The 27686-nt window shown below is 44.1% G+C and overlaps 2 protein-coding genes across 3 annotated transcripts; one reads left to right on the forward strand and one right to left on the reverse strand.

The window, feature by feature from the left end:
* Positions 1-129: 129 nt before the first annotated feature.
* ALG1 (ALG1 chitobiosyldiphosphodolichol beta-mannosyltransferase) lies at positions 130-14026 on the reverse strand. The gene is made up of 13 exons (XM_081170202.1): positions 13678-14026; positions 12892-12969; positions 12548-12651; positions 11469-11617; positions 9926-10015; positions 8971-9087; positions 7839-7963; positions 5038-5076; positions 3975-4034; positions 3173-3283; positions 2148-2262; positions 1183-1258; positions 130-398 (listed from the first exon to the last, which is right to left on the reverse strand). Exons 1-13 carry the CDS (start codon positions 13889-13891, stop codon positions 267-269), a joined length of 1410 nt encoding a protein of 469 aa, XP_081026328.1. The 5' UTR covers positions 13892-14026; the 3' UTR covers positions 130-266.
* Positions 14027-14030: 4 nt separating this feature from the next.
* On the forward strand, positions 14031-27611 carry LOC308573358 (UPF0764 protein C16orf89 homolog). Of its 2 annotated transcripts, XM_081170216.1 has the most exons (10): positions 14031-14167; positions 14995-15211; positions 15818-18770; positions 19607-19756; positions 20723-20870; positions 21459-21573; positions 23165-23300; positions 24748-24852; positions 25583-25657; positions 26224-27611. In XM_081170216.1, the coding sequence occupies exons 3-10, from the start codon at positions 18599-18601 to the stop codon at positions 26292-26294; spliced, it is 972 nt and encodes a 323-aa protein (XP_081026342.1). In that variant the 5' UTR covers positions 14031-14167; positions 14995-15211; positions 15818-18598; the 3' UTR covers positions 26295-27611. The 2 variants fall into 2 exon arrangements, with proteins under 2 accessions (XP_081026342.1, XP_081026343.1); XM_081170217.1 differs by lacking the exons at positions 14031-14167; positions 14995-15211; positions 15818-18770 and adding an exon at positions 15250-15581.
* Positions 27612-27686: the final 75 nt, after the last annotated feature.

A 27686-nucleotide genomic window follows, 5' to 3' on the forward strand; every position in this document is an offset into this window, starting at 1 on the left:
CTACTTCGTAACTGCATTTAAAAAAACAACAGTGAAGCAGTAAGTAGATACAAAACAACATTGGCTCTGTCCACAGCATAGAAATTAAGAGAAAAAAGGTGGGGAAATCGCATAAGCCTATAATGAAGCTCCAGATAAAACTTTTTATTCACCATATAAAATGACTTTTTCTTTTGTAAAAAGATTTTTTGATATACAAACACGCTTATGGTGTTCCAGTTTTTGAGAATGTGCAAGTTATAAATTAACTTCGAAGTCGTATCAGCTTAACTGCTGCTAAAAAGAGGAAGCACTGTCTGCTCCCAACTTTCATCCCACCGCAGCTGCTTGGTTGTGCAAAGATTCCTTCGGAATAAATTGAGCTTGCCTTCTACAGAAGAATAATCCAAGAAAAGCATCTGCAAGGTTAGAAAGAGTGAGTGAAACAGATTAATGCAGTATACAGGAAAATGGAAAAATATTCTACTTTCTATACCTTCAATTATGGAAAGATGCAGGTATTTTTCCCAGATAAAACTACTTTGAATCAATTGCTTCCTCAACAAACAAACTGATGTCTCACTAGAAAAGTATCACCTTCAAAATTGGCACATGAACAGTAATAATGTGACAAGTCCCTGGGATTATCAAAGAACTGTTTACGCACGTAAATTATAGTCAGAACTATGTATTCCAAGATTCAATAACCTAACCCATGCCAGATCATTATGAAATCTTGCTGACCTACTGAGAAAATAATGAAGGGCTTGGGGGGTTGCAATTCTATACTCTATGCATCCTAACTAAATTGGTTGTGCTTGATTTTTTTTCCGTTAAGAAAATTGATTATATGTTTAGCATTCCATATACTGGAAAATCCTTAATAAAAAAATAAAGCTATATACTGTTAAAAGGACAACATATGCACGAGAGAGAGAGAGAGAGAGAGAATGAATGTCCCTTTCCACTTATTTAAAAGCAACTCCCTGCACATAGAAAGCTAGTGCTTCAGGGAGAATGTTAGCTTATATATTTCTCCTAATTTTCTATGTTCAGGAAGTTTTTGTTTTTAAACTATGAAGCAGCATTCAAAGATGAAACTTCCCTCCTGCCACCAAAACATCCAGCTTCCTTGATGTTTCCAGAGCAATGAATGCTCAATGAGCCCCATCAGCAAGTCAAAATTCTCTTTTTCTAAGTTACCTTCAGTTGCTCTGCAAGTTCGCTTGAGTCCCGGAACACCAAACCATTTACTTCATGCTTCACAAGTTCATGTATACTGCAAAAATAAGCAAAACAGCACTAGAAAGAATCTCAAAGTTGTTTTCTTCAGTGTGGGAGCGGGTTAACAGTTAACATGCCACATTAATGCACCAGCCTGGTGCCTTCCCGGTATTTTGGACCATATCAGCCCCAAACACAGCACAGAAAAGCACAGCAATATTTCCAAATTAAAATAAAAACAATAGTGTCCCAATTATTTCTAACTAAAAGGAGCTGACAAGGACCTGGGAGCTGCTAGGGAGTATAAAAAAACCAGAGGAATCTGCAGGGAGCTCCAGACTGGCTGCAGCCTGAACAAGAGCATTCTGCAACTTTTTGTTGCAGGGCCCATTTGTATTAACAACAACCACCACCAATAATAATAAACAAATGGAAATCTCAAAGAATAGAGAGATGGGTTAACCAACAGGGGATACACAAGATGGGGGAAGAGCTGTAACTCATCGGTAGAGCATCTGCTTTGCATGCAGAAGGTCTCAGCTTCAAATCCCATTATCCCCAGGCAGGGCTGAGAAAGACTCCCTGCCTGAAACCCCTGAGAGGTGCTGCCTGCCAGTGTAAACATTACAGTGGTACCTCTAAATACGAACGGGATCCGTTCCAGAGCCCCGTTCGCATCTAGAAGCAAATGTAACTAGTCTGCGCACACGCACGTCGCTTTTCGCCACTTATGCGCGTGACGTCATTTTGAGCGTCTGTGCATGCGCATGTGGCGAAACCCGGAAGTAACGCGCTCCGTTACTTCCGGATTGCCGTGGAACACAACTCGTACGTGCTCAACTAGAAGCGTATTCAACCCAAGGTATGACTGTACTGCACTAGATGGACCAAGGGTCTAACGCCAGGTTCTTTTGAGATGCTGAAACACACAGGCGTGCTCTTACCACTGGAAGTGCACTGCACACACAGGTAAGCAGCAGCCAAACATGTCCACGACCTTCATAGGTAGATCCAAGCCACTGGAGGACATATGAAGACAGACGCCCAAGTCAGCTGAGCCTGTAAGAGAAACCAACCCCCCATTGAGTACATTCTGCAAATGAGTTTGTTTGTTTTTTGTAGCTGCTCAAGTAATGGATGGCTTGTTGCCACTGAAAAAAAAATGAGGTATACAAATCAGGTGTTAATGAGGCCTGGCAAGGAGGAGTTTGTGGGGCAGTTAAAATGAGGCATGCACCAGCTCTTGAATAGTACTCACTTGAAACTGTTTCACTGTCGCTCAAACATTCCCAAGCCCAGGCCACTTAGGAACCTGAGCCAGAATACAAGACCCTCTCTACTGACCTCTTCTTCCCCCCAGATCATCTCAGGTGCCAAGATCAGCAGAGAGGGGCCTTCTTTGTAGTTCCACTACCCTTGGAACTTCTAGGAGTGGTGGCCTGGGGGAAGCCATTCTCATTGGCAGCCTCCATGCTGTGAGATACTTCCCCCCACTGCAGAGGTAATTCTGGTGCCTTCCATTATGTAGCTTCCATTGTATGCTGAAGAGACAGTTCGTTACCTTAGTCAATTTGTATATATCACCGCCATCTTGTTTTCCCTCTGCCCTGCCAGTCAGCACCCTTGTGGAGAAGAAAAGGGAGGAAAGGGTGCAAGTTCCTCTCTTGCTTCAAAGGACCCATTTCAAGTGGGTTGGGGCATCTGGCTCTTAACCAGAAGGTTGGTGGTTCAAGCCCACCCAGGGATGGCTGTGGGCAGGATTCCTGCAGTGCAAGGGCTTGGACTAGATGACCCTTGGCGTCCCTTACAACTTGAGAATTCAATTATTCTATTATTCAATAGAAGGTTCTGCTATCACAGTCCTGCAATAGACCACTATCCTATATCCCGAAGATCTCATGAGTCTGCTCCTGTAAATTTTCAAAATGACACATTGAAGCACACTGGTAAATTCGAAGATCTTCCTTACCGAGCAGAAGGGGGTAATCCTCTGCTTCCAGCCACGGAGTACAGATCTGGATATGCTTGAAATGCAGCTCTGCAATCAGCTTCCTGTAATACTCCTTCAGAGGCCCTTTGCCTTTTTAAATGAAAGAAAATGAACAAAACGGTTTGCTGTTGATCCAAAAGGGCGCATTGTGAGAGTTATCATCCTCTGGGCAAGATTTCATTTGAATGCCCAGAACCAGCGTGGTGCCATGGTTATAGAATGTCAGGCTATGAGCTGGGAGAACAGAGTCAAAATCGCTGCTCAGCCTTGGAGCACAGTGGGTGACTTTGAGCCAGTCGCAGTCTCTCAGTCTAGCACAGGACTGTAGCCAAGATAAAGCACAGAGGGAGGAGAAACATGCCACCTGGAGTTCCTTGGAGGAAAGGTAGGATGTAAATGTAACAATTATATAGTTCTGGGGGGGGGAGGGGCTGACACCATGCCAACTTGGGGCAAGCAGCTTAAGGCAGTGTTTCCCAACCTTGGGCCTCCAGCTGTTTTTGAACTACAATTCCCATCATCCCTGACCACTGGTCTTGCTAGCTAGGGATGATGGGAGTTGTAGTCCAAAAACAGCTGGAGGCCCAAGGTTGGGAAATACTGGCTTAAGGCACAAACCAAATACAAAAATGAAAGCAGGGTCCTCACTAATGCACTCAACACACAGAGAGCTCTGGAGCTCACAGAAGCTTCCTTGCTTCTTCAGTGGTGGTGGGGAAAATGGGTTTCCCAGTATGAATACGTAAGATGAAAAGAAGACAAATGATTTAAAAGCTGCTACCTGTTATCACACACACAAGAGGAGGAAGCTTTGCTCCATCGCTGAGATAGCGTTCATAATCTGTGCGACAAAACAAACAGTAAGAGTTGTGACTTTCCCAAAACCATCATTGGAGAAAAGTGACAGGCTACAAAAGGCAACTTTTTTATTTTTAACAAATTTGGGATTTCTACAGCAAGCAGGAAGACTGAGGTGGGAAGAGCTACAGTCTTACAGCCAATATTGTTTGTAGACAGATCCCAAAGTGAATCTGCACCAATAGGAGAATGGGGGGAGTGGGCACCCTTGTAGTTGCTACCTATTTTTTAGTTTAGGCATCTAGATGCCACCCTATAACCAAGTTTTCAGCATGCCTTGATAAAAGAGTATTTTAAGTCAAGAATGACGCAAAAGGAGACTTTGTAGCCAACACCTGAATCCCAGATATGCACAGAACACATGTGGCAATGCAAACAGAACTGTTCCCCATCAGAGAACAAGCCTGTTCTCTGATGGGGGCCTTTTCCTTGGTGCTCTCACAGCTCTCGCTTTTTCTGATAGACATGTTGGACCTGCTGGTCCCAGTCCTCTGCTGAGAAAGATGCTCTGCCAGGGTAGAAGAGCCTGCAGCTGCCACTGCTTTTCTCTCCAGTCCCCCCTTTTCTTTTTGCAGCTGTGGGCAGGAGAAGTGGAAGATTGAGGTTCACAGGACTAAGGCAACAATAGCTTTGGTTGCAGTAGGGGGTAACCACAGCTGAGTTCTGCTTATTAGCATTCAAGGAGGTGTGTTCGCCTATGCAAACGTCTTTCCCCCGCTGCTCAAAATACCCTTCTCAGTCTTAGCCACCTAATAGTACACTGTTCCCAGCAAGTGAAGAAAGGAAGAGGATAGACCACAGTTCCTGCTCTCTGATCCAGTTGCCAATTCCGCTAATGCAGGCGTGGGGAATCACTTTCGGCAGGAGGGCCAGAACAACTCAAATTATGGGCAGCCCACACTGTTGAGGCCGCCTGTGCCTCCAGTGACAGCAGTGGATCTAGGTTTGCTTGTTAAGAAAGACAGAATGCTCCCTTAATAACCCACCTTCTAAAGCTCTTAATAGGATGGAAAAATCTTCATCTTCTAGAAAAGGGAGAAAAAGTTTGCAGTTAATATACAAGATTCACAGCAATAACTCTGGTTTCACCTAAAGTAATTCGGCTTTTGAGTGCTGTCTCTGTAGCAACTGTATAACGTAGAGCAAATGAGGCAATCAACACGGTGCTTCTCTCTTGTACAGCCAAAGGGGCTCACAGCAGCTAGAAGACATGCAGCTAAAGTAATCTCTTCCGTATTTGTCACATTCATTCAAATAGCAATGTATTCTGTGTTGGCATTAGACATGCTTAAGCCCACTGAGACCAACTCTGAAATCAACTCCGAATGCCTTGTGCATTTGCTGGATTCCTTAAGGCATTTTGACTATTCCACTGGCTCTGCTGAGAGCCTTTGGCTCTTCCACAACTGTCTCCCAACAGAAGCTAACTGAACTGTTTTGCCATTATAAGAACTTTGTAACCTTTAAGAAACTGCTGCCTGAGATTTCTCATTTTCATCTTCCCTCCCCATCCTTTTTAGCTTTTGTGTCTTGAGTGGAAACCTGAGGGCAGGGATTCATTTGCTTTTTGTTGATCTATAAGCAGCTCTGGGAGCCATTTTGACTGAAAGAGTAAAAATGCTTTAAATACATAAAATGACTGTCTACAAACTTTATACACACAGATGATCCCAATATACTTTTGTGCCTAAGAGAGAAGACTCAAAGAGTCTCCCAACCATATACTGTAATCCTAAATAAATTGTACTCCCCCAAAATATTCCATCTTACCCTGCCTAGTCCTAGGGTCAGCTCTGTTACTTTTACTAGGGAAAAGAATGGAGCTCTGACATAAATAAAAAAATAAACCCAGTTTATATTAGGCTGCCATGTGCTCCAGGTCACTTATTTCATCCTGTCAATTTCAAAACTGCTTCATAAACTTCAAACATTAATTAAAACTCAATTAATAATTGCTAATGAAACAAATATTTTCCAAACATTTGCAAGTAGACAGTGAAAACCAAGCAACATCAATTGTGGAATGAAGAGAAAGAGAAAGGCTGTTGAAAAGTTAGTGGCCTGACAGTTTTTGGAGAAATTCTAGTACAAATCAAGACAATGTTTATGTTACACTCTTCATGTGGAGATTTATGTTCACAGTTCTTGCCCACATGATGAGATTATATTTTTCAACACAGCCATACATGATCAGAAATCCAAGGAAAGAGGGACATGAAAATTATCCTCTCCTTGGAAGTGGGAGGCAATCAGCTTCTGTTAGCAACCATGATTATGTTGCCAATTTGATAATTGGTCACCTGTACTTCCACTAATTTTTAAAAAAAGAATTCCAAGCAATCTTGAAGTATTCTCTGCTCAAGTATTTGCCACTTCTCTTGGTACACAGTTACTGCAAAGTCTTACAACGGGAGTGGGGCACCTTTCCAGCCCAAAGGCAGCATTCCCTTCTGGAGGAAACACTGCAGTGGTAGGCAGAGCCAGAGGCAAAAGCGATGGGAACTGCAAATGTGAATTTTAACTGTCTACGATAGGCTAGTTTCTACTCACAAACCCCTCTCCATCCAGACAAGCAAGAAGCATTATCAGAGGTTCAAGGGCACATTCCAGCCAGGCCAAAACACCCAAGCTTATGAAGCAGGGCTGGTGAGAGGTGTGGCTTAGGAGGGGGTGTGGCCTACAGAGAGAACCAAGGGCCAGGCAAAGAGACCCAGTGGCGTAGCGTGGGGGGTGCCAGGGGTGCCAGCCGCACCGGGCGCAACATTTTTGGGGGCGCGTTTGGCCGGCCCCCCTCAAGGAAGCGGGAACCTCTCCAAGGCACAGTGTGCCGTCGGTAGAGGAAAAAAGCCGAGCAGCAGCAGCAGCAAAGTCGGGAGGAGGAGGAGGTGGAGCGAGCCTGCTAATTCCTTGCAAAGTCGGGAGGAGGAGGAGGTGGAGCGAGCCTGCTAAGAATTCCTCGCAGCTGGCCATCCAACCTCCAGCGAAGGAGGGCCCCGCTCCACCTTCCGAGGGAGCCTGCTAGGACCCCCGGCTCCCTGCAGGTGGCTCACAACCCCCGCTAGCCCGGCCGGGGCTCGGGGAGGATGGGAGCCGCCTGCTGGGCTGGCACAGCTGCGTGTGAAGGCGCGGAGGGAGGCGCTCCCAGGGCTGCCGGCGGCCTTTCCCCGCACGCGAAGGAGCAAGGGCGGCGGCGGCGGCGAGGCTGCGCAACAGCCGCTGCGTGAGAACGAGCCCTTGCCCAGCCCGGGGGACGATCCGGAGGCCCTCTCCGAGCGCGTCGCGTGTAGCCAGCCTGCCAGCCAGGGTGGAGCAAAGCGGCGGAGTGGGGAGAGGTTGCCCTTCTTCGCACGCACCCCCCCCGTCACGCCTTAAATCCACCCTCCCACAAACTAGGAGCGAGCAGCTGAGAGGGAACAGCTGAGAGCCACGAGCAGCTTTTTCTGAAAATGCCCTTTAAAAAAAAAAAATCCTAAAATTTATAAACCGCTTGACAGCTACAAAAGCGGTTTGCCAAGAGAATAAAACTGCCAGGAAACAGTGGTGTAGCGTGGGGGGTGCAGGGGGGGCCGGGGGTTAGGGTTAGGGGGCGCAAATCCACGGGTTAGGGGGCGCAAATTACTTGCCTTGCCCCGGGTGCTGACAAGCCACGCTACGCCACTGAAGAGACCTGGAGGGTTGCATTTGGCCCTGGACCTGAGGTTCTGCTTCGCTATTTTACAGCTTCATGTGCGAGCATCTCAAGCATACTGTATGGAAAGATACATAGACAATGGTATAGAGCCAAGACCTGTCCAGCTGGTGCTGCTGATGAGGAGAGCTGGCCGGCCCATGCAGTGCATCACGTTTCCGCTCCTGGTGTCTAATTGTGTAAAGGCAGTTTTCTCAACATCACCTGGGAGGCTGGACTCTGCTCTGAGGAGAAACAGGATTCTGAAGACTAACCTTCAAGGAAGATGTGTGATCAGCAAAAGCACACGTGCCAAACCAAACATTATAGTTCCCAAAATCAGATTAATGGAAGCCATAAAGGTCAGCTCCCTATTTAGGCAGAGATGTTGTCAATATTTATCCCTTCTAAAAGTTCCCTACTAAGCTCAACCCATTAGTATTAAAACAAGCTGCCTTGGTACCAAATGAACAAAAAAGCATTGTTACTTACTCATGCAGAGCATAGTTAAATTATGGAACTCATTCCCACGGCAGGCAGCAAGGGCCAACTTAAAGGTAAAGGTACCCCTGACCGTTAGGTCCAGTCGCGGACGACTCTGGGGCTGAAGCGCTCATCTCGCTCTATAGGCCGAGGGAGCCGGCGTTTGTCCACAGACAGCTTCTGGGTCATGTGGCCAGCATGACTAAGCCGCTTCTGGTGAACAAGAGCAGTGCACGGAAATGCCATTTACCTTCCCGCCGGAACGGTACCTATTTCTCTACTTGCACTTGGACGTGCTTTCAAACTGCTAGGTGGGCAGGAGCTGGGACTGAACAAAGGGAGCTCACCCCGTCGCAGGGATTTGAACCACTGACCTTCTGATCAGCCAGCCCTAGGCTCTGTGGTTTAGACCATAGCACCACCCACGTCCCATTGATGGCCAACTTAGAAGGCTTTAAAAGAGGAGTTTGGCCTATTAATGGAGGAAAAGGCCATCCATGGCTACCAGCCACAATGGCTATGCTCTGCCTCTATAGTTTGGTGTCAGTAATGCTTTTGTATACCAGTTGCTGGAAACCACAGGAAGGCAGTGGGATCTAGTGCTCAGGTTCTGTTTGAGGTTTGCCCACAAGCATCTAGTTGGCCACTCTGAGAACAGGATGCTGGACTAGATGAGCCACTGGCCTGATCCAGAAGGCTCCTCCTGTGTTCTTAAGCACACCAGTTCCAAACTAGGTAGGAGTGTATACGACAGCACATTTTAACTTACACAAGTTGGCCTTTAAATGGAGCATATTCTTTGGCTAGTTTCATGAACAGCTTATGCTGATCGATCAATGGCGTTTCCTTGAAGAAAGAAGCTGGCTTGTCATAGAGGGTTGTCGCTCTGCAACGCAAAGGGGCCCAGGAGTCAAAACAATAAAGATATAAATCAGATACTATACTTGATCTTAGCCAAAAGGACAATAATATTACTTATATATCTATATAATAATGTATGGAAATGTAACTACACTATATTTAGCATATTTTATCTTTTTTTCTTATTGTATTCTTTATGTTTTGCTTTCTTTCTTTGTTTTTCTCTTCACTTTAGTTCTTCCAACTGAAATTATCTTAATAAAATATTAATATGTATATAAAAAAATCAGTGAATGTAAAAAGGTACTATAGAAGTGCACTGGAAATATTTTTACACAAAATTAAGGCAGGAAAACTATGGACAGATGTTATGTTAGAGAAGAGAAAGGGTACATGTGGTGAGAGCACTTGAGGCTTCATCCATGCTTGATATTCACACACTGGGCATCACATCTGAGTAGGCTAATGCAGCTAGGACCAATCTGCACACTGTGATTTTGTGGTGCAAGATCCCAGGGGTTGAGGCAAAGCACTTTGGGCTAAACCTCTGTAGGCCCCTCAGTAAACCTATCATTCCAAGTGCTGGAGGAAGTGACCCTGCTCTCCCATTTGTTCTTATGATATGCATACTTTCATATGCTGTTTTCCAATACAATAGGGTTGAAAGCAACTTGCAAAGACAAAAAATACCAATATTAACAATATATTAATATTATATATAATTTACATTTTAGTTAATTGTTAATATTAACAATATTGTTAATATTCCACTGGCTCTGCTGGATATTTCTATATGGTCTAGTAAAGGTCCTTGCAACACACACAACTCATTTGGTACAGCCGATTGTGAGCCACTCATTTACCTGATGTTACAGTTCACCAGAAGATCCTCTTTCATTGAGTTAGTCACACAAATGTTATAGTCAGACAGACGCCCAAAGAATTCTTCATACCTGAAATAAATTGAATGTCCATCAGTTACTAAATACTGGTTCCACTAACCCATCTCAGATGCTTTCATGGGAATATAAGTTTCTTCCCCGGTTGCAATGCCTTTTTTAAAAAATAAAAAATAAAGCAAAATCATATGCTCTCCTTCATTTCTCAAATCCATTTAAACCACAAAAATGCAATATATGTTCACATATTTCCTATACACAATTCCTCATAACCTGGGAATTCAGTGGTCTCACACACTAAAAAAATAAATCCTGAGAATAACTTCAAACCTAAAAAGTTGTCCAACACATAACGTCATGGCCCAACTACATCTCAAAACAGGGATAACCATTTTCAGCAACTTTTATGCTATTACCCTATGTATAACTAACTACTCAGAAGTAAACTCCACTGAGAGAGCTGGATCCAGACTATATTAACTGCATGAAATTCCCACTGAAATAATTGAGATTTAAGTCTTGCTGTGGCCTGAAGTTTTCACATTGATTTCAATGGAACCCATGTTCAATTAACTTAGTCCAGATGCAGCCCACTGCATATAAGATGGCAGCCATAGGCTTGACAAGCTTTACCTGGAGCGTGGCCCACATTTGTTATCACAAGAGATAACACACCAACAATTTTATCCACATGCTATGTAAGCCAGCGACTATTCTAGTATGTGACTAATAAAATCAAAATCAATATGATAACATGTTCAAATATAGCAAACCTTTCAGAAGTTTACCTAAATACAGTACAGGACAACTGCATCTTAAGCAGGGGTTTGGTTCAAAGGGTTCTACGTATACATAAAAACAGTGTATATCCAAACTCTTGGAGCCACCCCTGTGGCTAGCAGGGGAGAGAGCGAATCTCCAATACTCCCAGAGTTCGCATGCTGAGCTAGCCTTGCCCAGCAAGCAAGGTAGAGAGCTTACAAAGCTCTTTTCATGCCAGGTAACCCAAGTGGATCTGGCACAAAAAGAGCTTTTAAGCTCTCTGCCTTGCTTGGATTTAACTTGTGCATTTTCAACCAGTCTGCCTTCAACCACGTATATGGCTGCCAGTTAACCGCATGTAAGATGTGATCGTACTGTAGTCACATTCAGCAATGCACTGTATGAGGCCAGTTGCTAATGGATGTACAAATATTTCATCAAGTTTCTAGCGCTTCTGAAATACTCACAAAGGAGCATTACGAGGGAGTGTGGTGCAGTGGCTACTATCGGACAAGGAATATCTCACTCTGCCATGGTTCAAATGCCCACTGTCATGAAGTCACCTTGTGCCAATCACCAAATCTCAGCCTAAACTGCCTCCCAGGGTGGTTATACAGATAAACCTACATAAATACACGCGCGTGTGCACACGCACACACACATATAAAAAAATGAATAATCCCCATGGTTCACTGATGACTTGGCCAATGGTGTCTAATAAACTATAAACAGCTGTTGTACAAACCACTTAGCAATCCGGACAATAGGGTGCCTTGTTCCATGTGTGAGGCTCATTATGGTATAACCGTAGTTGTGCCAATCGATGATGAGCTTACTGCTTCTTAGAAGACAAGCCACCCAGGTAACAGCTATGCTGGGCAGACCTGGAGGATTCTGGCCATAAAAATGAAGAGAAAGAGAGCCTGTTTCAGAGAGCAAGAGACAGTGCAATACCAGAGAATAAGAGCTCTTGCTTTCTTCTTCTGACTGGGCCTTTAACTCATACCCAGCATGCCACATCTCTCTTCCCCTACCCTTTAAATATTTCCTCATTAAGTCTCATTCTCCCCAAAGCCTTTATCTCAGTGCCATAGGTCATATCAACACCACACATTTTAAGCACATGGCTTCCCCCTAAGAATCTTGAGAACTGTAGTTTAACACCCACAGAGATTGAATTACCAGTCCCTTTAACAAATTACAGTTCCCAAGATTCTTTAGGATGGTTGCTAAGAATGATGTTTGCTTGTGATTATATAATAACAGGCAGCTACCCAAATTAAAAAGTTAAGGCAAAAACATAAGAATCTGCTCTAAAAACAAACCTTGGACTACTGCAGACAAAGCATACGTGTATCGATATTCCAAATATAGCATTCAAATAAAACACACTTTAAATAAAACATTTTCCAACTGCCACTGCTTTAAAAGTGGTATGTTTTAGCTACACAAAAACTGTAATGCTATAAGGGAATATGAGAAAATGGACTATTAATAGGTAAAAATCTAATGTTACAATATTTTAAGATTGAAGACTAGGATGAACAAAGAGGGGAGGGATTTGCTGAACTAACAAACTGAACTGGAATACAGAAAAGGGAGGCGTGAGGAGGTCCGGGAAATAAGCAAATGAAAGATAAGTGATTGAAAGACTGAATTGTTTTTAACTATTTTTATTTTGTATTTTTCTTTTTTCTTTTTTTCTTTTGTAATATTTTGAAAATCTTAATAAATATCTTTTTAAAAAATAAAATAAAAGTGGTATGTTTTAAACAGACCTAAGAGACACAAATACTGTATATAGTTCTCATGGCGCATATGTACCTGGAGAAGTACATAGTTTGGTTTAGCTATCCTCAGCATTGTATACAATAGTTGGATGCTCTGTAAAATGACTTTTGCGATATACTGGAACATCTTTGGCCCAACTACAAGAGGAAATAAACAGTCATCAGAGTTGCAACACACATAATAAAACACATAAAGCTGTTTACAATAAGTTCATTATAAATACCAATAACAAACATTAAACACAAGTTACACAATATGTTTAAAATATAAAATAGCAAAAAAAGCAGTTTTTTCTGTCAAAGGAGCCTTGATTTAAAAACTGGTGCATCCTTTAAAAAAAAAAACAAAGCCTCCAAATACTGCAATGTTCACCATACCTTGCCAAATTTTGAGCTCAGAGATATGAACAATCTGTATGTTTCCATTACGTATTATCTCGCTATGTGGCTTTGTGCCTGAGAGAAAAGTAAACAATTAAGAAAATCCATCCAGCACATACATAAACAGAACAGAATGTGAAAGCAAATTAAGTGGGAACAGCAAATATGAATTCAGTATATAAGCCAGCAATGTGGGTGTTCTTGGGGCAAAAACCAATACACATATTAGGGTAACTCAGTGTATACCTATGGCAGTTTAAAAGGACACCCACTGTTGAAGGATTGGGGAACCTGTAGGCCTTCAGATGACCAGCTCTAAATGGTTGCATCTGAGCATATGAAGAGTGCCCCTTCTTCCCCAAGCACTTAAACTCTCTCACATACCTGGAACATGGGTTAGCATAATAATAATAATAATAATAATAATAATAATAATATGCATGGCTAGCTACATTAATAGCATTCTGTAAATAACAACAACAACACTGCTGTGCAAGAGTGCATCTGAGCATATGCAGAGTACCTTTCACAACGCTCAAACTCCCTCACATCTCTGCAATGAGGGTTTGCAAGGAAGCAAGATCCCCGGCTGCATACCTTAGCGGTATTCTGTTAAAAATAACCATGCAGTGCAAGAGTGCCTCTGAGCATATGCAGAGTGCCTTTCATCGAACCAAAGGAAAGCGCAAAAGCCCTCGGACATCTTTTGGAACGAGGGGTTGCAGCAAGGCAGTAGGAGGCATGGCTTCCAGGTTCGAAAAAGCCCCAGCACCTCGGACTCACCCGGGTACCCGATAAAATCGACGCGGCGACCGCGGCGGGCCAGCGACAGGGCGTGGTACTGCATGCGGGGGCTGCGGCCCAGGTCGCCCAGCACCACCACCGCCACGCGGTCCTCGGAACCAGCAGGCCGCTGCCGTTGCCATAGTAACAGGAGAAGCAGCAGCAGCGTTAACGTCGCCGACCCGCAAAGCGTCAGCCAAAGGAGGGCCGCCATCTTGTGAGAGATAGAGTGGGAGGGCTAGAGCGCCTTCCGCTGAATCTGACCAAGGAAGTATCGCCTGCATTATGTAGGTGGGGAATCATTGCCGAGATAGGCCGCTTTCAGATCGGTCGCCATCTTGGATCCAAATCGAGGCTGGATGGGCGGGATTCTTCTCTGCTTCCCTGTGCGGAGGAGTCATAGCATTGTAGAATTCGAAGGGATCCCAAGGGCCTAACCCATGCAAGGAAATTAAAATATGCCAAGAGAACTAATCTGTAATGCATGCAGGTAATAATAATAATAATTTATTACGGCCATAGGCCCATACAGATAAAAACAAGACATAAATAACAGCTTGTGCACGTGGGAGCAAACAGCCGCTAAAACACTACTATAACAATAAAATACTATAAGGTGGAATGGCATATTACGCCTTAATTAGCTTGTGGTGCTCCTTGGCAACGCTTTTGGGTAAGGACAGCGACCAGGAACCTAGCCACTTTCAGGGTCGTATGGGTATCCTTATCCTGCAAGATTTGGGCAAGGTGGAATTTTGGTGGGGTACCCTCTAGTTTCTGTATGATTGATCCCAACAAATTTGCCCGTGGCACCTTGAATAAGGGGCAGGTGAACATAATGTGCTGGAGCGACTCCGGCGTCTCCTTATCACAATCGCACATGGCGGAGGCTTGTCCCTTTGAGAATCTATGTCTCAGGACATTGGAGGGAAAAGCGTTAAACCTCGCTTTGGTGAAGGCCAGTCTATGGGCAACAGTCGAAAGGGAGGAGAGGTATGATGGAACACGGTAAGTTAAAGTGATACCAATGTTCTGGGGCGAACAAACACCTCCCCCCAGCATATAATTTCGCTGTAAATCGATGTCATCCAGTCTTTGGCGGATCAGTCTTTGAGCAGTGATTTGATCTAGTTTTAGGGAATCTAAGGGAAAGATTCCATAGCTCAGGAGTTTGGCATGAATTCTACTAGTCCAAAGGCTGGAGAATTCATCTCGCCATAAGCATTGGACAAGGTAATGATCTGGTAATCTATGCCACAATGATAACCAATAATTGAAGACTTGCTTCCACAGGCAAGTTTCTAAGGATGCATGCAGGTTGTGACAAGGGAAGCACAAAGTTCAGTTCCAGCTCTTGAAGTTGTCTATTTGCAACTCGTGACTCGGTTGACCCTCTCTCACGGAAAGTGTGGATGATGCGAGTGGTGGAGCCCAGTGAGCTAGTCCTTGCCCCACACCACCACGGAAGCCCACTGCTACCAATAATTGCTTACGAACTTATTAGACTTCTAACCTTTCCTACAAGGAGCTCAAGGTAGCTTATATCGTTCACAACCAGTGCTTTTTTTCTTTAAAAAATGTTTAGGGGTACGTACTCTCATGTTTAGGGACACGGGTGGCGCTGTGGTCTAAACCACTGAGCATCTTGGGCTTGCCGATCGGAAGGTCAGCGGTTCGAATCCCCGTGACGGGGTGAGCTCCCGTTGCTCGGTCCCTGCTCCTGCCAACCTAGCAGTTCGAAAGCACATCAAGTGCAAGTAGATAAATAGGTACTGCTCTGGCGGGAAGATAAACGGTGTTTCCGTGCACTGCTCTGGTTTGCCAGAAGCGGCTTAGTCATGCAGGCCACATGACCCGGAAAAACTCTGCGGACAAACGCTGGCTCCCTCAGCCAGTAAAGCGAGGTGAGTGCCGCAACCCCAGAGTTGTTCGCGACTGGACTTAACTGTCAGGGGTCCTTTACATTTTTACTCTCATTTTCCTACGCATATGAAATACTGTCCCTCAATGAGGCCAAACTTAGATTAACATAATGTTTAGGGCTATGCGTACTCCTGCGTCCCGTCTCCCCCCCCCCCCAGAAAAAAGCACTGCTCACAACAACCCTGCGTGGTAGGTTATACTCTGAGTGTGTTCCCAGGTTGCAGCTGGAATGAATGCCAGGAGGAGGAGGAGGAGGAGGAGGAAGGCAATGGGCAGATGCACTAGCTGTCATCCTGCATCTGCAAGCAGATGGACCTGAGCAGCCCCCAGGAGATGTTCAGCAGGCTCTCCACAATGATCTCCCCTTCTTCCTAGAGGGCACAGGAGAGAAGGCTGGAGACAGGTGGATGGTCTAGAAGCTGGCCTACTCCAAGGATGCTGCAGATAATACCCCCCAAGCCCTACAAGCTGCACACAAGGATGCTGATTTTACTTCCAGAGCTGGTGGACCATTGCTCTAATGGAGAAGTTAACAAAAGATGTCCAAATCCTACACTATCCAACAAGGAACAACAACTTTTCAAATGTTTTGCATCCATTTACTGAATACATTAAGGTAAAAGGACCATGATTCGCAACCACCCACCTCTCATGGACTGCTATGCAGAAACATTCTTGAATAGTAATGTATTTGTGAAGGACAATTGTTAGGAATTATAATGCTGTTTTTTGAATACTAGCACTCTCTCCTCTCTTCTCACTGCCTTGCTTTCTTTTCTTTAACTCACTTGCTTTGTCTATTGCTTTTTGTGCATTATAAAGTAAAAATAAAAACAATCACCCCGCCAAAATTGGAATTGGAATCAGGGGTCACCAGCTGGACTCATCCAGGGGTATGACACCTGATGATTCTATTCCCAGCTCAGCTGGATAAATGCTTGCAGTCACAATTGCTTGCAAAAGGGTGTTTTGTCAAGGCATGAATAAGGAGGGGATGACAACAATGCACCAATTTAACCTCAAAATGTTAATACAACATTTAAAGGGCATATCCCCTTTAATTTTATGCCAAGAACTAGCAGAGCATGATGATGGCAGGGGAAATCACACCTGCTGAAAACACTCAAATTGCCAATGATCCAGATGGCAACAGAGATAGTTGGGAGACAAGCTCTTCATTGTACTTACAGAAAATCTTTTTAAAGAATTGCTTGATTCTTTAGGGAGGAAGTTGGCATAGGGGAGAGGGGTTTTTTTTGGCATGACTTCTACAAGGCAACAGGATAAGACTTACAACTTTGTAAAAGTTTACAACCATGCCATAAAGTGTTTTTAGAACACCTTCACTTGGTCTTTGGCTGATTGATATCCAATGCCCTTTTAAATGTGTGTTTGTTTTTGTTCATATTTTTATTACGTGTTTTGTGTTTTTTACATTGTGATTTTATGTTGTGAACTGCCCTGCGATTTACAGGTATCCAAGATCATATACAAATTTCTGGTTTGCAGCCTGTGTTTCCAGTTAGGGCTTATCCACACTTATCTTTTGATCCACTCTTTCCAGGCACATCTCCACACTTTAAAGCTCCATGTCCAAGTGTTTTTCTTTCTTCCTTTTCTTTTTCTTTCCCCCCAGATCTTTCCCCATGAAAAGCTGCTCTTTTAACACTCAATCAGAGCAAACATTGATTCGGGTTTTCTGCAGATTGCCATTTCCTCCGAATCAGCTTTAAAGAGTGAGTTTTTGTGGAGAAAGATCCAGGGCAAAAGAAGAAAAAAGGGCACTCAGAGGTTTGAAGTATGGACTGTGTCTGGAAAGAGCAGAGGAAAGGTTAATGTGGATAAGTCTTTAAACTCTGCAGGAAAACTAGACAGAGAGAAAACAACCAAAGGAGATTCAACTCTGCTCATTAAATTGTAAAACTGGGACCTGGAGCTTTAAGTCCCTGGGGATCTCCCATCTCACAGAGCATGAATCACCACAAAGGAATAGGCAGACAAGACGTTCACCCATTTATCTGTTAGAAAAGGATCCCCTTTATCACATACACAGCCCAAAAAGACAACGACAAGAATCCATCAACAGTATACGAATCAATATGGCTAACCTGATTCAAAAACACACACACACCCCACTCACACACGAAAACAAAGTTCACCACAGCCAATCACAAGCAACACAAGCAAATAGCAAAGAGAATCTGCACAAACAATGCTAACACAAAACCCCACACATACATTAAGCAAAATAGAAACATCGCCTCCTGACCTCACCCCCACTCGCCTTTCCCCCCTCCACCTCTTCCCCTCTTTTCTTCCTAATGTAACCCTAATGTCTCAACAAATGAAACTGACCTATGGAAAATGTAACTTGAAAAAAGAGACATTGCTTATACCTTTGTAAACCAAGAAAACTTTAATAAAAATATAATTTAAAAAAGAAAAGAAAAGGAGAACAATAAAAACATCCACTCTATACACAAACACCTTATACTGAACTGTGGAACATTTATGGAAGAAGCCTGAAACACTAATTTAAAAAGAGAAATTCTTAAAGAAGAGGAGGTAAACTTGTCAACTGAAGTTGTTCAAGCTGAAAGCTCAGAATGGTTAACTCAGGGGGACTGGAGTAGATTTGATTTGTCCCCTGAAGAGGATTGGATTCAGGTATCTCTCATGCTGAAATTCTAGAAGAAACAGCCACTGAGAAGAACCAGAATACATGGACTGACTAAAGGATCAAGAGGAAGATGAAATTCATAGCATCATAGAAAGGATGTGTGCAAATGATTCATCCGAAGAACAGCACCTGGGCATTCACATACCATGCAAATGTTTCCCGAAGGTGTCCACGGAGTCATAGTGTGGTGCTTTGTCCCTCCCTTTGACAAGTATTTGCACAGATAATATTTTGCTTTGGAAGAGTGGAGCAGGACACTTCTCAGGCACCGCTCAGAAGCAACTGGCACTCCTCAGTGGCAGAGCCTTCTAGCTAAGCATGCTGTTCCTCCGTTTCCAGCTGTTGATTTTCCTCCTTAACCTGAATTTATCCAGATGTGAGGATAAGAGGAATTCGATCATCTCCGCACTGGAGAAAGCAACTTTGTTCCTGGAAGAGCAATATAATGAACTCAACATAGATGGAGTGTTTGGATACCGTCTGCTGCAAGGTACAGTTCCAGCTACTTTGGAGACATATAGCACAACCCTTAGGCATGTTTACTCAGGAATAATGGCTTATCCACACTCACCTTTCCTCCCCTCTTTCCACGCATGGTCCGTGCGCTTTTGGTTTTTTAGCTCCGGAGCTTTCCCCATGAAAACTCGCTCTCTGAAGCTGAACTGATGCAATCCCTAGAAAACCTAAAATGACATTTGCTCTGACTGAGCAGGCGTTTGTAGGGAAAGCTCAGGGCCTACCAAATGTGGGCCTTTGTCTGCGAAGAGTAAGGCAAAAGGTAAGTGTGGCTGAGCCCTAAGTCCCATTATGTTCAATGGGGCTCCCTACCTAGCTAAGTGTGTTTTAGACTAATTCTTCCTGTTACACCACCTTCCTTCCTTCCTTTCTTTTCTCTCACCTTAAAAATTGCCAGCTTCACTCGTCAAGTCTGGGTGTGACTTTATTTCGTACAGTCGTTTTCCAAACGTCTTCCTTGGGTGAGGAGTCCTTCCCATCCCACTGAGCATTAAAAACCAAGCAGCTTTTCCTTCAGGTTCTTCTAGACAAAGGCAAATTTGACTTTGTTCTAACACTGAATGGAGGGGCCAGAAAGTAAAGAAATAAGTGTAAATTTATTTAGGGTGGTGGGCAGGAAGAGAAAGAGAACACTAGTGCAGAAATGTGAAGAACTGAACTGTGGGCTGTGTCCAATGCTAGTCCTACCCAGAGTAGACCCATTGAAGTTAACAGGCATGACTCACTTAGGTTCACCAATGTCAGTAGGTCTACGCTGAATAGAACTTAGGCAGGATTCAAAAATATTCTTTGCCTTCTCTAAATATCCAGCGTATCTGAATGGAACATTGGAGAAATGGGCCTCGGTGTCTGGATTAGAGTCGGAGCAAGTGCGAGTGCGACGCTTGGATGCAAAGGTGTCAGCTTTGATCGAGAAAGCAAAGCGTGCTCTAGAGAAGAATGAGCCGGATTCTTACAGAGGTAGCATCAAACCTCACCATAGTGGAATGGGGGTGGGGATGGGCTGCAGCTAGAGAGGACAGTAGGCAGGCAGGAATCTGTCTTTAGGGCAAAGACGTTCCCCAAATATCTGCTATCCCCATGTTTCAAGGTGACATCACAGGGGTGGCAAGGCTCAACCCCAGGGGGAAAATGTTGCCCTCCAGGCCTCTCTTTCTGGCCCCTGGAACTCTCCCCAGGCCACAACCCTCAATGGCCCTGCTCCACCCACCCAGAAATGTTTCTGCCTGGCTGGAATGTGTCCCTGAACTCTGATCATCCCTCATGTTGGACTGGTTGGAGTATCAGGGCCAGCCTGCCCGTGAGGTAGACCTCAGGCGGCAAAAGGGGTTGGGCCACCCCTGTGGAATACAGAAAGGGGTGTGCAAGTGTGTGCAGAAATTAGCCTACTGAACAATGGTAAAAAATGGTAAAACGGTAAAAAACAATGGCATTGCTCCACCCACTTTCACTTCTGGCCCCACCCATCGCTGGCATATGGCCCCCAGGAGGTTGCCAAAAAGGGAATTTGGCCCGTGGGCAGAAAACAATTCCCCTGTCTTATTATTATGATTGGTTTTTATTTGCAAATTAAATAAGAAGAAAAGAGAAACAAGAAGAAAAAGAGAGAAAATAAAATATGATAAAACAATAGGCTACCATCAGTTCACATTGCAGTTACAGTGATCGTCAGTGTATGAATCTTAAATGAAACATATAATGCCAACATAGTCAATCCATAGGATGCACCTGCCTCTTAGCCATGTAAGGGTTCACAGATTCACTGTTGTCATCCATTCCTACCCCTGTCCTATTGGGAAATAGGAAGCTCCCCTATTCCAAGTCATAACAATGGTCTCTCTAGCTCAGTATTATTACCTACAAACTAAGTCATTGCAAAATAATAACTATTATCTCTGCCCCTTGCCACCCACTCCCCCTTTGCAGCATTTCAACAAGCTTTAAGCCCAGGGTTTTGGAAGATTCCCCATCAGTGGGCTCAGAATGACCCTCCTGTTTCTTTCTCCCCAACCAATGGCTCATGTCTGGACTTGGATACAAGCGATTCCTGCATATCCATCCTGCTAGGATCAGGGTAGGAATTTTGCTTACCTCTCTGTCATACCTAGTGTTAATATTGTGACTCTAGATCAGGGGTCAGCAAGGTTTACCTCACCTGGGCCGGTTCACTCCCATGGAGATCGTTCCATGGGCCAGATCGTGTCTGTGCAAATGTGATTTCCGGCGCCGCAGAAGTGAGTCCCCGCTCCGCACTGCGCTGGTTTAGCGCAGCATGGGGGGACTTGGCAAGTGGGCGGCTTGGTTCGGGGATGGCCCGTGGGCTGTTTAAATGACCCCCTGTAGGCCACTTGTGGGTCATGGGCCGCAGGTTGCTGACCCCTGCTCTAGATTTATATATGTAAATGAAACCATAAATCCTAAAGACGCCTCAGTGTCTGTTGACCTTCATTTTAAGAAAACCAAATGCTAGGTAATGGCTGGAACCCCAGGAGTCTCTCGCCACCTAGAGACTGGGGTGCATGCAACAGTATCTTGGTTTAACACCACAATACTGGTGTGTCTTGTGCAGTCCAGGTACCCCCGAAGCATGGGTTGCCTGTTACACAAATCTCTCACCTGTCTGGCTCTTGAAATTGCCTAATGCCATGCTTTTCTACAAAAGGGTTGGTGGCACACCTTGCCTTGTTCCAGATAACTGCAGAAGCATCATGATAAAAACACACTGCTCAGGATACGGCCTGTCCCATCAGCTTTTCTACTTCCTGTTTGCAGAGATGGTAAGGAGTTGGCCATGTGCTTTGCTAACAGGGCAGAAAGATTAATGGGGGGCGGGCAGGGGTAGGGAATGGGAATGAGCCTAGCATTATGTTCAGAATATCACCTTTCATCCAGAATCAAGAACCTTGGACGAAAAGTACCATGAATACTACTACTACTACTACTAGATTAGTACTACAGTGGTACCTCGCAAGACGAATGCCTCGCAAGACAAAAAACTCGCTAGACGAAAGGGTTTTTTGTTTTTTGAGCTGCTTCGCAAGACGATTTTCCCTATGGGCTTGCTTCGCAAGACGGAAACGTCTTGCAAGTTTGTTTCCTTTTTCTTAACACCGTTAATACAGTTGCGACTTGACTTCGAGGAGCAACTCATAGAACGCGGTGTGGTAGCCTTTTTTGAGGTTTTTAAAGACTTTGGCGATTTTTGAAGCTTTTCCAAAACTTTCCCGTGCTTCGCAAGACGAAAACGCAAGACAACAAAACTCGCGGAACAAATTAATTTCGTCTTGCGAGGCACCACTGTACTCTAGTGGTGGTGGTGGTAGAGTAATTTATTACCCACCTTTCACTCGCAGGACCCAGGACCAGTGACAATTTAATTCAGAATTAAAAACAGTTAAAACAGGTTAATGTTTGTGAATGACTTCTAAGGCACATTGTACATAAATGTGTGTGCTTGAACAGATTAGTCAAACATTCATAGAATAAGTTGTACTGTCTGTATTTGATGTGGTTTTAACATTCAGTGTCAATATTCAACAGCATTGATAGTTGACATGAATTGGTTTAGTACTCGGTAGTATTTAATGGTTGACATGTAATGGTATTTAGTACTTGAGAGCAGCTGTTATGTGGAAAGCACTGATATTTAGAGCTAACTGCACGTTACATAATTGTGTAAATTGCAGTTGGGTTATGGGTTATGGGTTATTGGGTTTTGGGTTTGTTTGTTTTTTAAAGAATGCTTGCTAGGAGTGGGGTTGGTTTCTTGCAGGACCACAATACAGCCAATATCTTGGTGGAAATTGCCCTTCCAGTGCTTTAGTTATCAATAGAAAATCTAAAGAAGTATTATACCACTTTAAACAGTCATGGCTTCCCACAAGGAATCCTGGGAACCATACTTTGTTACAGGTCCTGAGACTTCTTAAGAGACCCCCCTATTCCCGTTCCAGAGTAACAATTCCCTGGGAATTGCTAAGGAAAATGACTGGTTGTTAAATCACTCTGGGTATTGTAGCTCTGTGAGGGGAATAGGTTTTTTTGCCTACGAAAACAATCACAAAATGCCATTGGGTTGAAAGCACACTCATTATGAATATTTTAAGGTTCAAAAGTCTCATTCTAGATTTTCCCACTCAAATGTGTCCTGGCGAAACTGGAAATCTTCAGAGTTTTGAATATTTGTGAATATTCACACTGGTTCTCTCTAGGTAATTTAATGGTGATTTGGGAGGGAGAGCACTGCCATTTTCTCTGATTAGCTGAATACTTTCATTCTTCACCATCCCTTTCTCGACAAGCAAAACTGTGCTACAAGATGGTATATGAAAAACAGTCTTTCTTCCCCTGATTCTTGTTTACATCTAGAAAGGATGCTCGGATCCCCTCTTCCACAATGCGCAATATTACAAGAGTGTGTTCTGTCACTTAATGATGCAAATCAATGTCGAAGCTGAAAAGCAAGCACTCCTAGGGACCATGGGAGACCTTTTTACGGAAAACAGTAAGTGGCCTTACTGCTATGTTGTAGTGTCACTGTTCAAGGCAGTGTTCTTCACTCAGGGAACCACTTTACAGTGGTGCCTTGGTTCTCAAACTTAATCTGTTCTGGAAGTCCGTTCCAAAACCAAAGCGTTCCAAAACCAAGGCATACTTCCCCATAGAAAGTAGTGCAAAATGGATTAACCCGTTCCAAACTTTTAAAAACAACCCCTAAAAAAGCAATTTAACATGAATTTTACTATCTAATGAGATCACTGATCCACAAAATGAAAGCACTAAACAATGTACTGCAGTCACACAATCAATCAGTAGCTGAACTGGGTTCCACACAGTCACAAAAACAAAACAAAAAGAGCTGCAAAAACGCAAAATAAATAGCAAAAAACAGACAGACTTCAGCGTAACACTCAAAACTGAAGTATGGCTCTCAAAACGGAAGCATAAAACTCAAAATGGAGCACATTCGGCTTCCGAAAAAAGTTCGCAACCTGTAACAATTACTTCCAGGTTTGCAGTGTTTGGGTTCTAAGTTCTTTGAACACCAAGGCGTTTGAGAACCAAGGTACTGTTAGGATGCTTGCTCCATGTTTGCAGTCATGAGATTGTTGTCTGTCACATGACGGTATATGTTTTCATTCCACAGTGTGGGAAGTGACGGAGACAGGATGTTTTGTACCACTGTGTTCCAGAATGTAGGACTATTGTCCTTTGTCCTTCCTTCCTTTCTTTCTTTCTTTCTTTCTTTCTTTCTTTCTTTCTTTCTTTGTTGTCTGATGGGAAAGAGGAAGGAGCTAAGTCAGAATGCTCCGAGTGTATTATATGTAAATAAAGTAGATTAGCCAAAATGCTGTGCTACTGAGTTCTGTTACGTGAACTGCAATACTCTGCAGGATCTCTAAGCATGCTAATGCCTTTTGGCATCAGTCGCTGTGATGTTCAGGCTGAAGAAAGCTTTTGAAGCTTGTGAACGATTGACCAGGAGGGAGAGGACATGCCAGTCGGGCATGTGTCTCTGCTGGGATCCTACACAAAAGTAGGACAATCCTAACAGGTACCACTGCATAAAAATGGGACCAAAAAACCCTCAGAACATTTGTGGTATGACAAGTTAAAGGATTTCAACAACAAAAATGCAGGATAAGCACTGAACGGAAATGAAGCAGTATGTCCACCCCAAAACTTTTGCGGGCATGAATAAGGTTGGAGGCAGGATTGTGTTGGGCCATCCAAATAGCACCATGAGCACAAAGCATCACAAATGCACAATAAGAAGGGCAGGGCCCCATGAAGACATGTGAGGCTACCATCTTTGCTGAAGTTAAGCTGGTCCAAGTCTGCTTGGTGTTTGGGTGAGAGACTGACTGCTGGGTTCCATGATGGATGGAAAGAAGGAAGGATGGATGGAAGACAATAGTTGCCATTTAACATGTTTGCATTCTGTCTCTCAGTTTTGTTTTGTGGCCTGGCTGGATTCTCTGATTTCTATAAACCACGGTGGCTGGACATCATTCTCAACTGGCAAAAAAGGGAAAGAGGATGTTTCTGGATGTTCGGTGAGTGAGCACTGCTGCTTGATTCATCCAGTGCTAGAGTGGCAAACTACATAATTTGTGTCTTTTAAAAAAATCTATGGAGAAAATGAATGCCGCAACTTGAGTAGAGTTGCTACAAATTCAATAGGATTAGGCAAATTTTGGGGAAGGGGGTGCCATCGTGGCCGCTCCCCCAGTTGCTCACCATGCACCCTCCAACCGAACCAGGCGCCACACCCCTGTGGATGGCGAGCCACACCCCCGCCTGCTCTCCGCTCCCGGTGCTGGAGCATGCAGCTCTGCCACTGGGCGTGTCTACCTTTGTTCACGCCCTCTGAAAACCTCCCATTTTTTAACTTACTCTGGTTTAAGTCGCACTGGCTGAGGGACTTACCCTGGTGTATCTCTGGCTCAACCGGCGTAAGGTACCCAAGCTGGGAAAGTCCCAGAACTGCCAGATCCAAACTCTCATCTTGGCAGATCTTGGGCTTGGATTGCACTGTTGGTAAAGAATAAGGCTACGATCCTATACCCTCTTACCTTGGAGTAAACCCTATGGAAGAGAATGAGACTTACTTCGGAGTAGATGTGTCTATGATTACTCTGTAAGTTCCATCAAGCTGAGTGGGAAATCCCACTGAGTAACATGCACAGTTTGCCTTGTAAGTTTGTGAGTGAATGAGGACCCACATTCTAAAGCACATCCTCTGTCTTCAAGCAAATGACTCTTTCTTTCTCGGTGCCCTGTTAGAATCCTCCAGCCCAGTTTCTGAAGACCATCATAAGGAAGCACGAAGAGTAAAGAGAACGGAGAAGATTCTTGAAGGTAAAGATAATGGCAACTGGTGTGGGTGCATAAAAATTGTTTCCCAACCTATCACACATTTTAAAAATAATGTACAGAGTCACCCACAGAGTAGACCCATCGGATCCATTGATTTCAATGGATATGCCACAAAGTACATCTTTGCTCAGAGACCTACATTGGCTACCAATTTGCTACCAGGCAAAGTTCAAGCTGTACCTATTAGTATATGAAGACCATAACAACTTGGGAACAGTTTATCTGTGAGATTGCCTTACCCTGTATGTGTCTGCTTGATGGCTTTGAGCTGCAAAACTGGCACCATTACAAGTGCCACATAACACTCGTTCCATGTTTGTAAGAAACCTATAAATTACAGAGCCCATTGTTGAGACTATATAGTTTGTGGGAACCTTCCCAGAATTTGCTAAACTAGAACTCCAAGCATCCTTTGGCCTTGGCCATGCTTCCCGGTGCTGATGGGAGCTGTAGTTAAGCAACAACAGGAGGGCCAAAAGTTCCCCACCCCCAGTTTAAATTACGACCGTCTCTTCCCTTTGATAACCAAAAGTCTCATTTCCTTGCAGGTGAATGCGCATCTCACAATACCGCCGTGGCTGTAGGAGCGATTGGAGGATTTCTCCACTACGAGTTCTGATGCTTTCGTGCTTCTTTCTTCTTATGCAACTGAGCTTAACTTTCTGGCTTTATTATGCAATGCAGGACCTGTCGCTCTTCTCTCTAGGTACATTTTGGGTGCTAGTCAACATGACTTTGCTCTCAACCAGGGCACTGGAAAAAATCATATTCATATTGTGGCATGCTGTACTGCTCCCTCATTAGGACGGGAAGGAGACTCACCGTCTTCTTGAACTGTCTCTCCAGCATGGGGCAGGGGCAGGGATGTTCTGGCCCAGGATCTTTGGGATTGAAGACCTCTTGCAATTTCTGTAAGAAATTTCTGTAAGAACACTCACGCTCAGGAAGCAAGGGAGAAACGTGCTAAGAGGGAGGCATGCTTGGCAAATCCACACCGTGATCAACTCCCGCCCGGAAACCAATGTCCCCACTGTGGAAAGATGTGTGGATCCAGAACTGGCCTCCATAGTCACTTACAGACTCATTGTTAAAACCGTGTTTTTGGAAGACAATCTTACTCAGCTACGAGTGATCGCCAAAGACAACAATTTCTGCAGCAGGGTCTCTGTCTTCATTGTCCTAGAGTCGCCCGATGAGCACAAAAGGGGAGCTGTTTAGCCACGGCATGCTCCAAAGCTAAGCATTTAGGGACACTGAAAACACACGGTGCTGCAGTTTTAAGGGAATGAGTGGTGTGCAGGTTCTGTTGTGCACAATGGAACACAACTTAAGTAAATTTATTCAAGCCAAGGACCACATACCAGTGGTGTGGGTGGGGCCAGAGGCAAAAAGTGAGTGCCACAACAGATGCGACTCTTAACTTTTGTACAGTAGGCTGCATTCCATCCACGTGAAAGTCAGAGGCTTCGGCACAGAGGTTTGTGTTCTAAATGTCTGGTGCAGATGTGGCCTCAGACGGACAGCTTCATCCACAACTAGCCTAGGCATCACTTACCTTTTAATCTCTTTTATCCAATCTAATTAGGCTCCTCGCTTGTCTATCTGGCTCCATTTGCATTGTTCCCTCCTTTGGCACCGTGTGCTATCCTGCTTCTCCCAGTCTTCCATATCTTCTGCCTTCTCTATAGTTTTAACCAAATAATTGCCATTTCCATCTGAATGTGCCACCCATGTACTTACTCTATCTATTTTTGCAATAAACTGCATTTTCAAATACCCTAAGATCTGACTTGTCGTCTCTCCACCTGGATGGTCAGTTTCTGCCATGGTTGATTAAGATTTTTGGTTCAAGACCCCAACAGGCATTGTTTAAGTCTGCATTGCATCTACACTCAAGTTGTAAAAGTGTGTTAATAAACCATATTTCTTAAAGACACGACAGTCTCTGCTGTGCTTTGATTCCTAATGGAAGCATGAAGAACCCCCTGGAATCTTGCTACCACTCAGTAGA

Source organism: Podarcis bocagei (assembly GCF_964188305.1).
Source record: "Podarcis bocagei genome assembly, chromosome: 14".
Classification (NCBI taxonomy): Eukaryota; Metazoa; Chordata; class Lepidosauria; order Squamata; family Lacertidae; genus Podarcis; species Podarcis bocagei.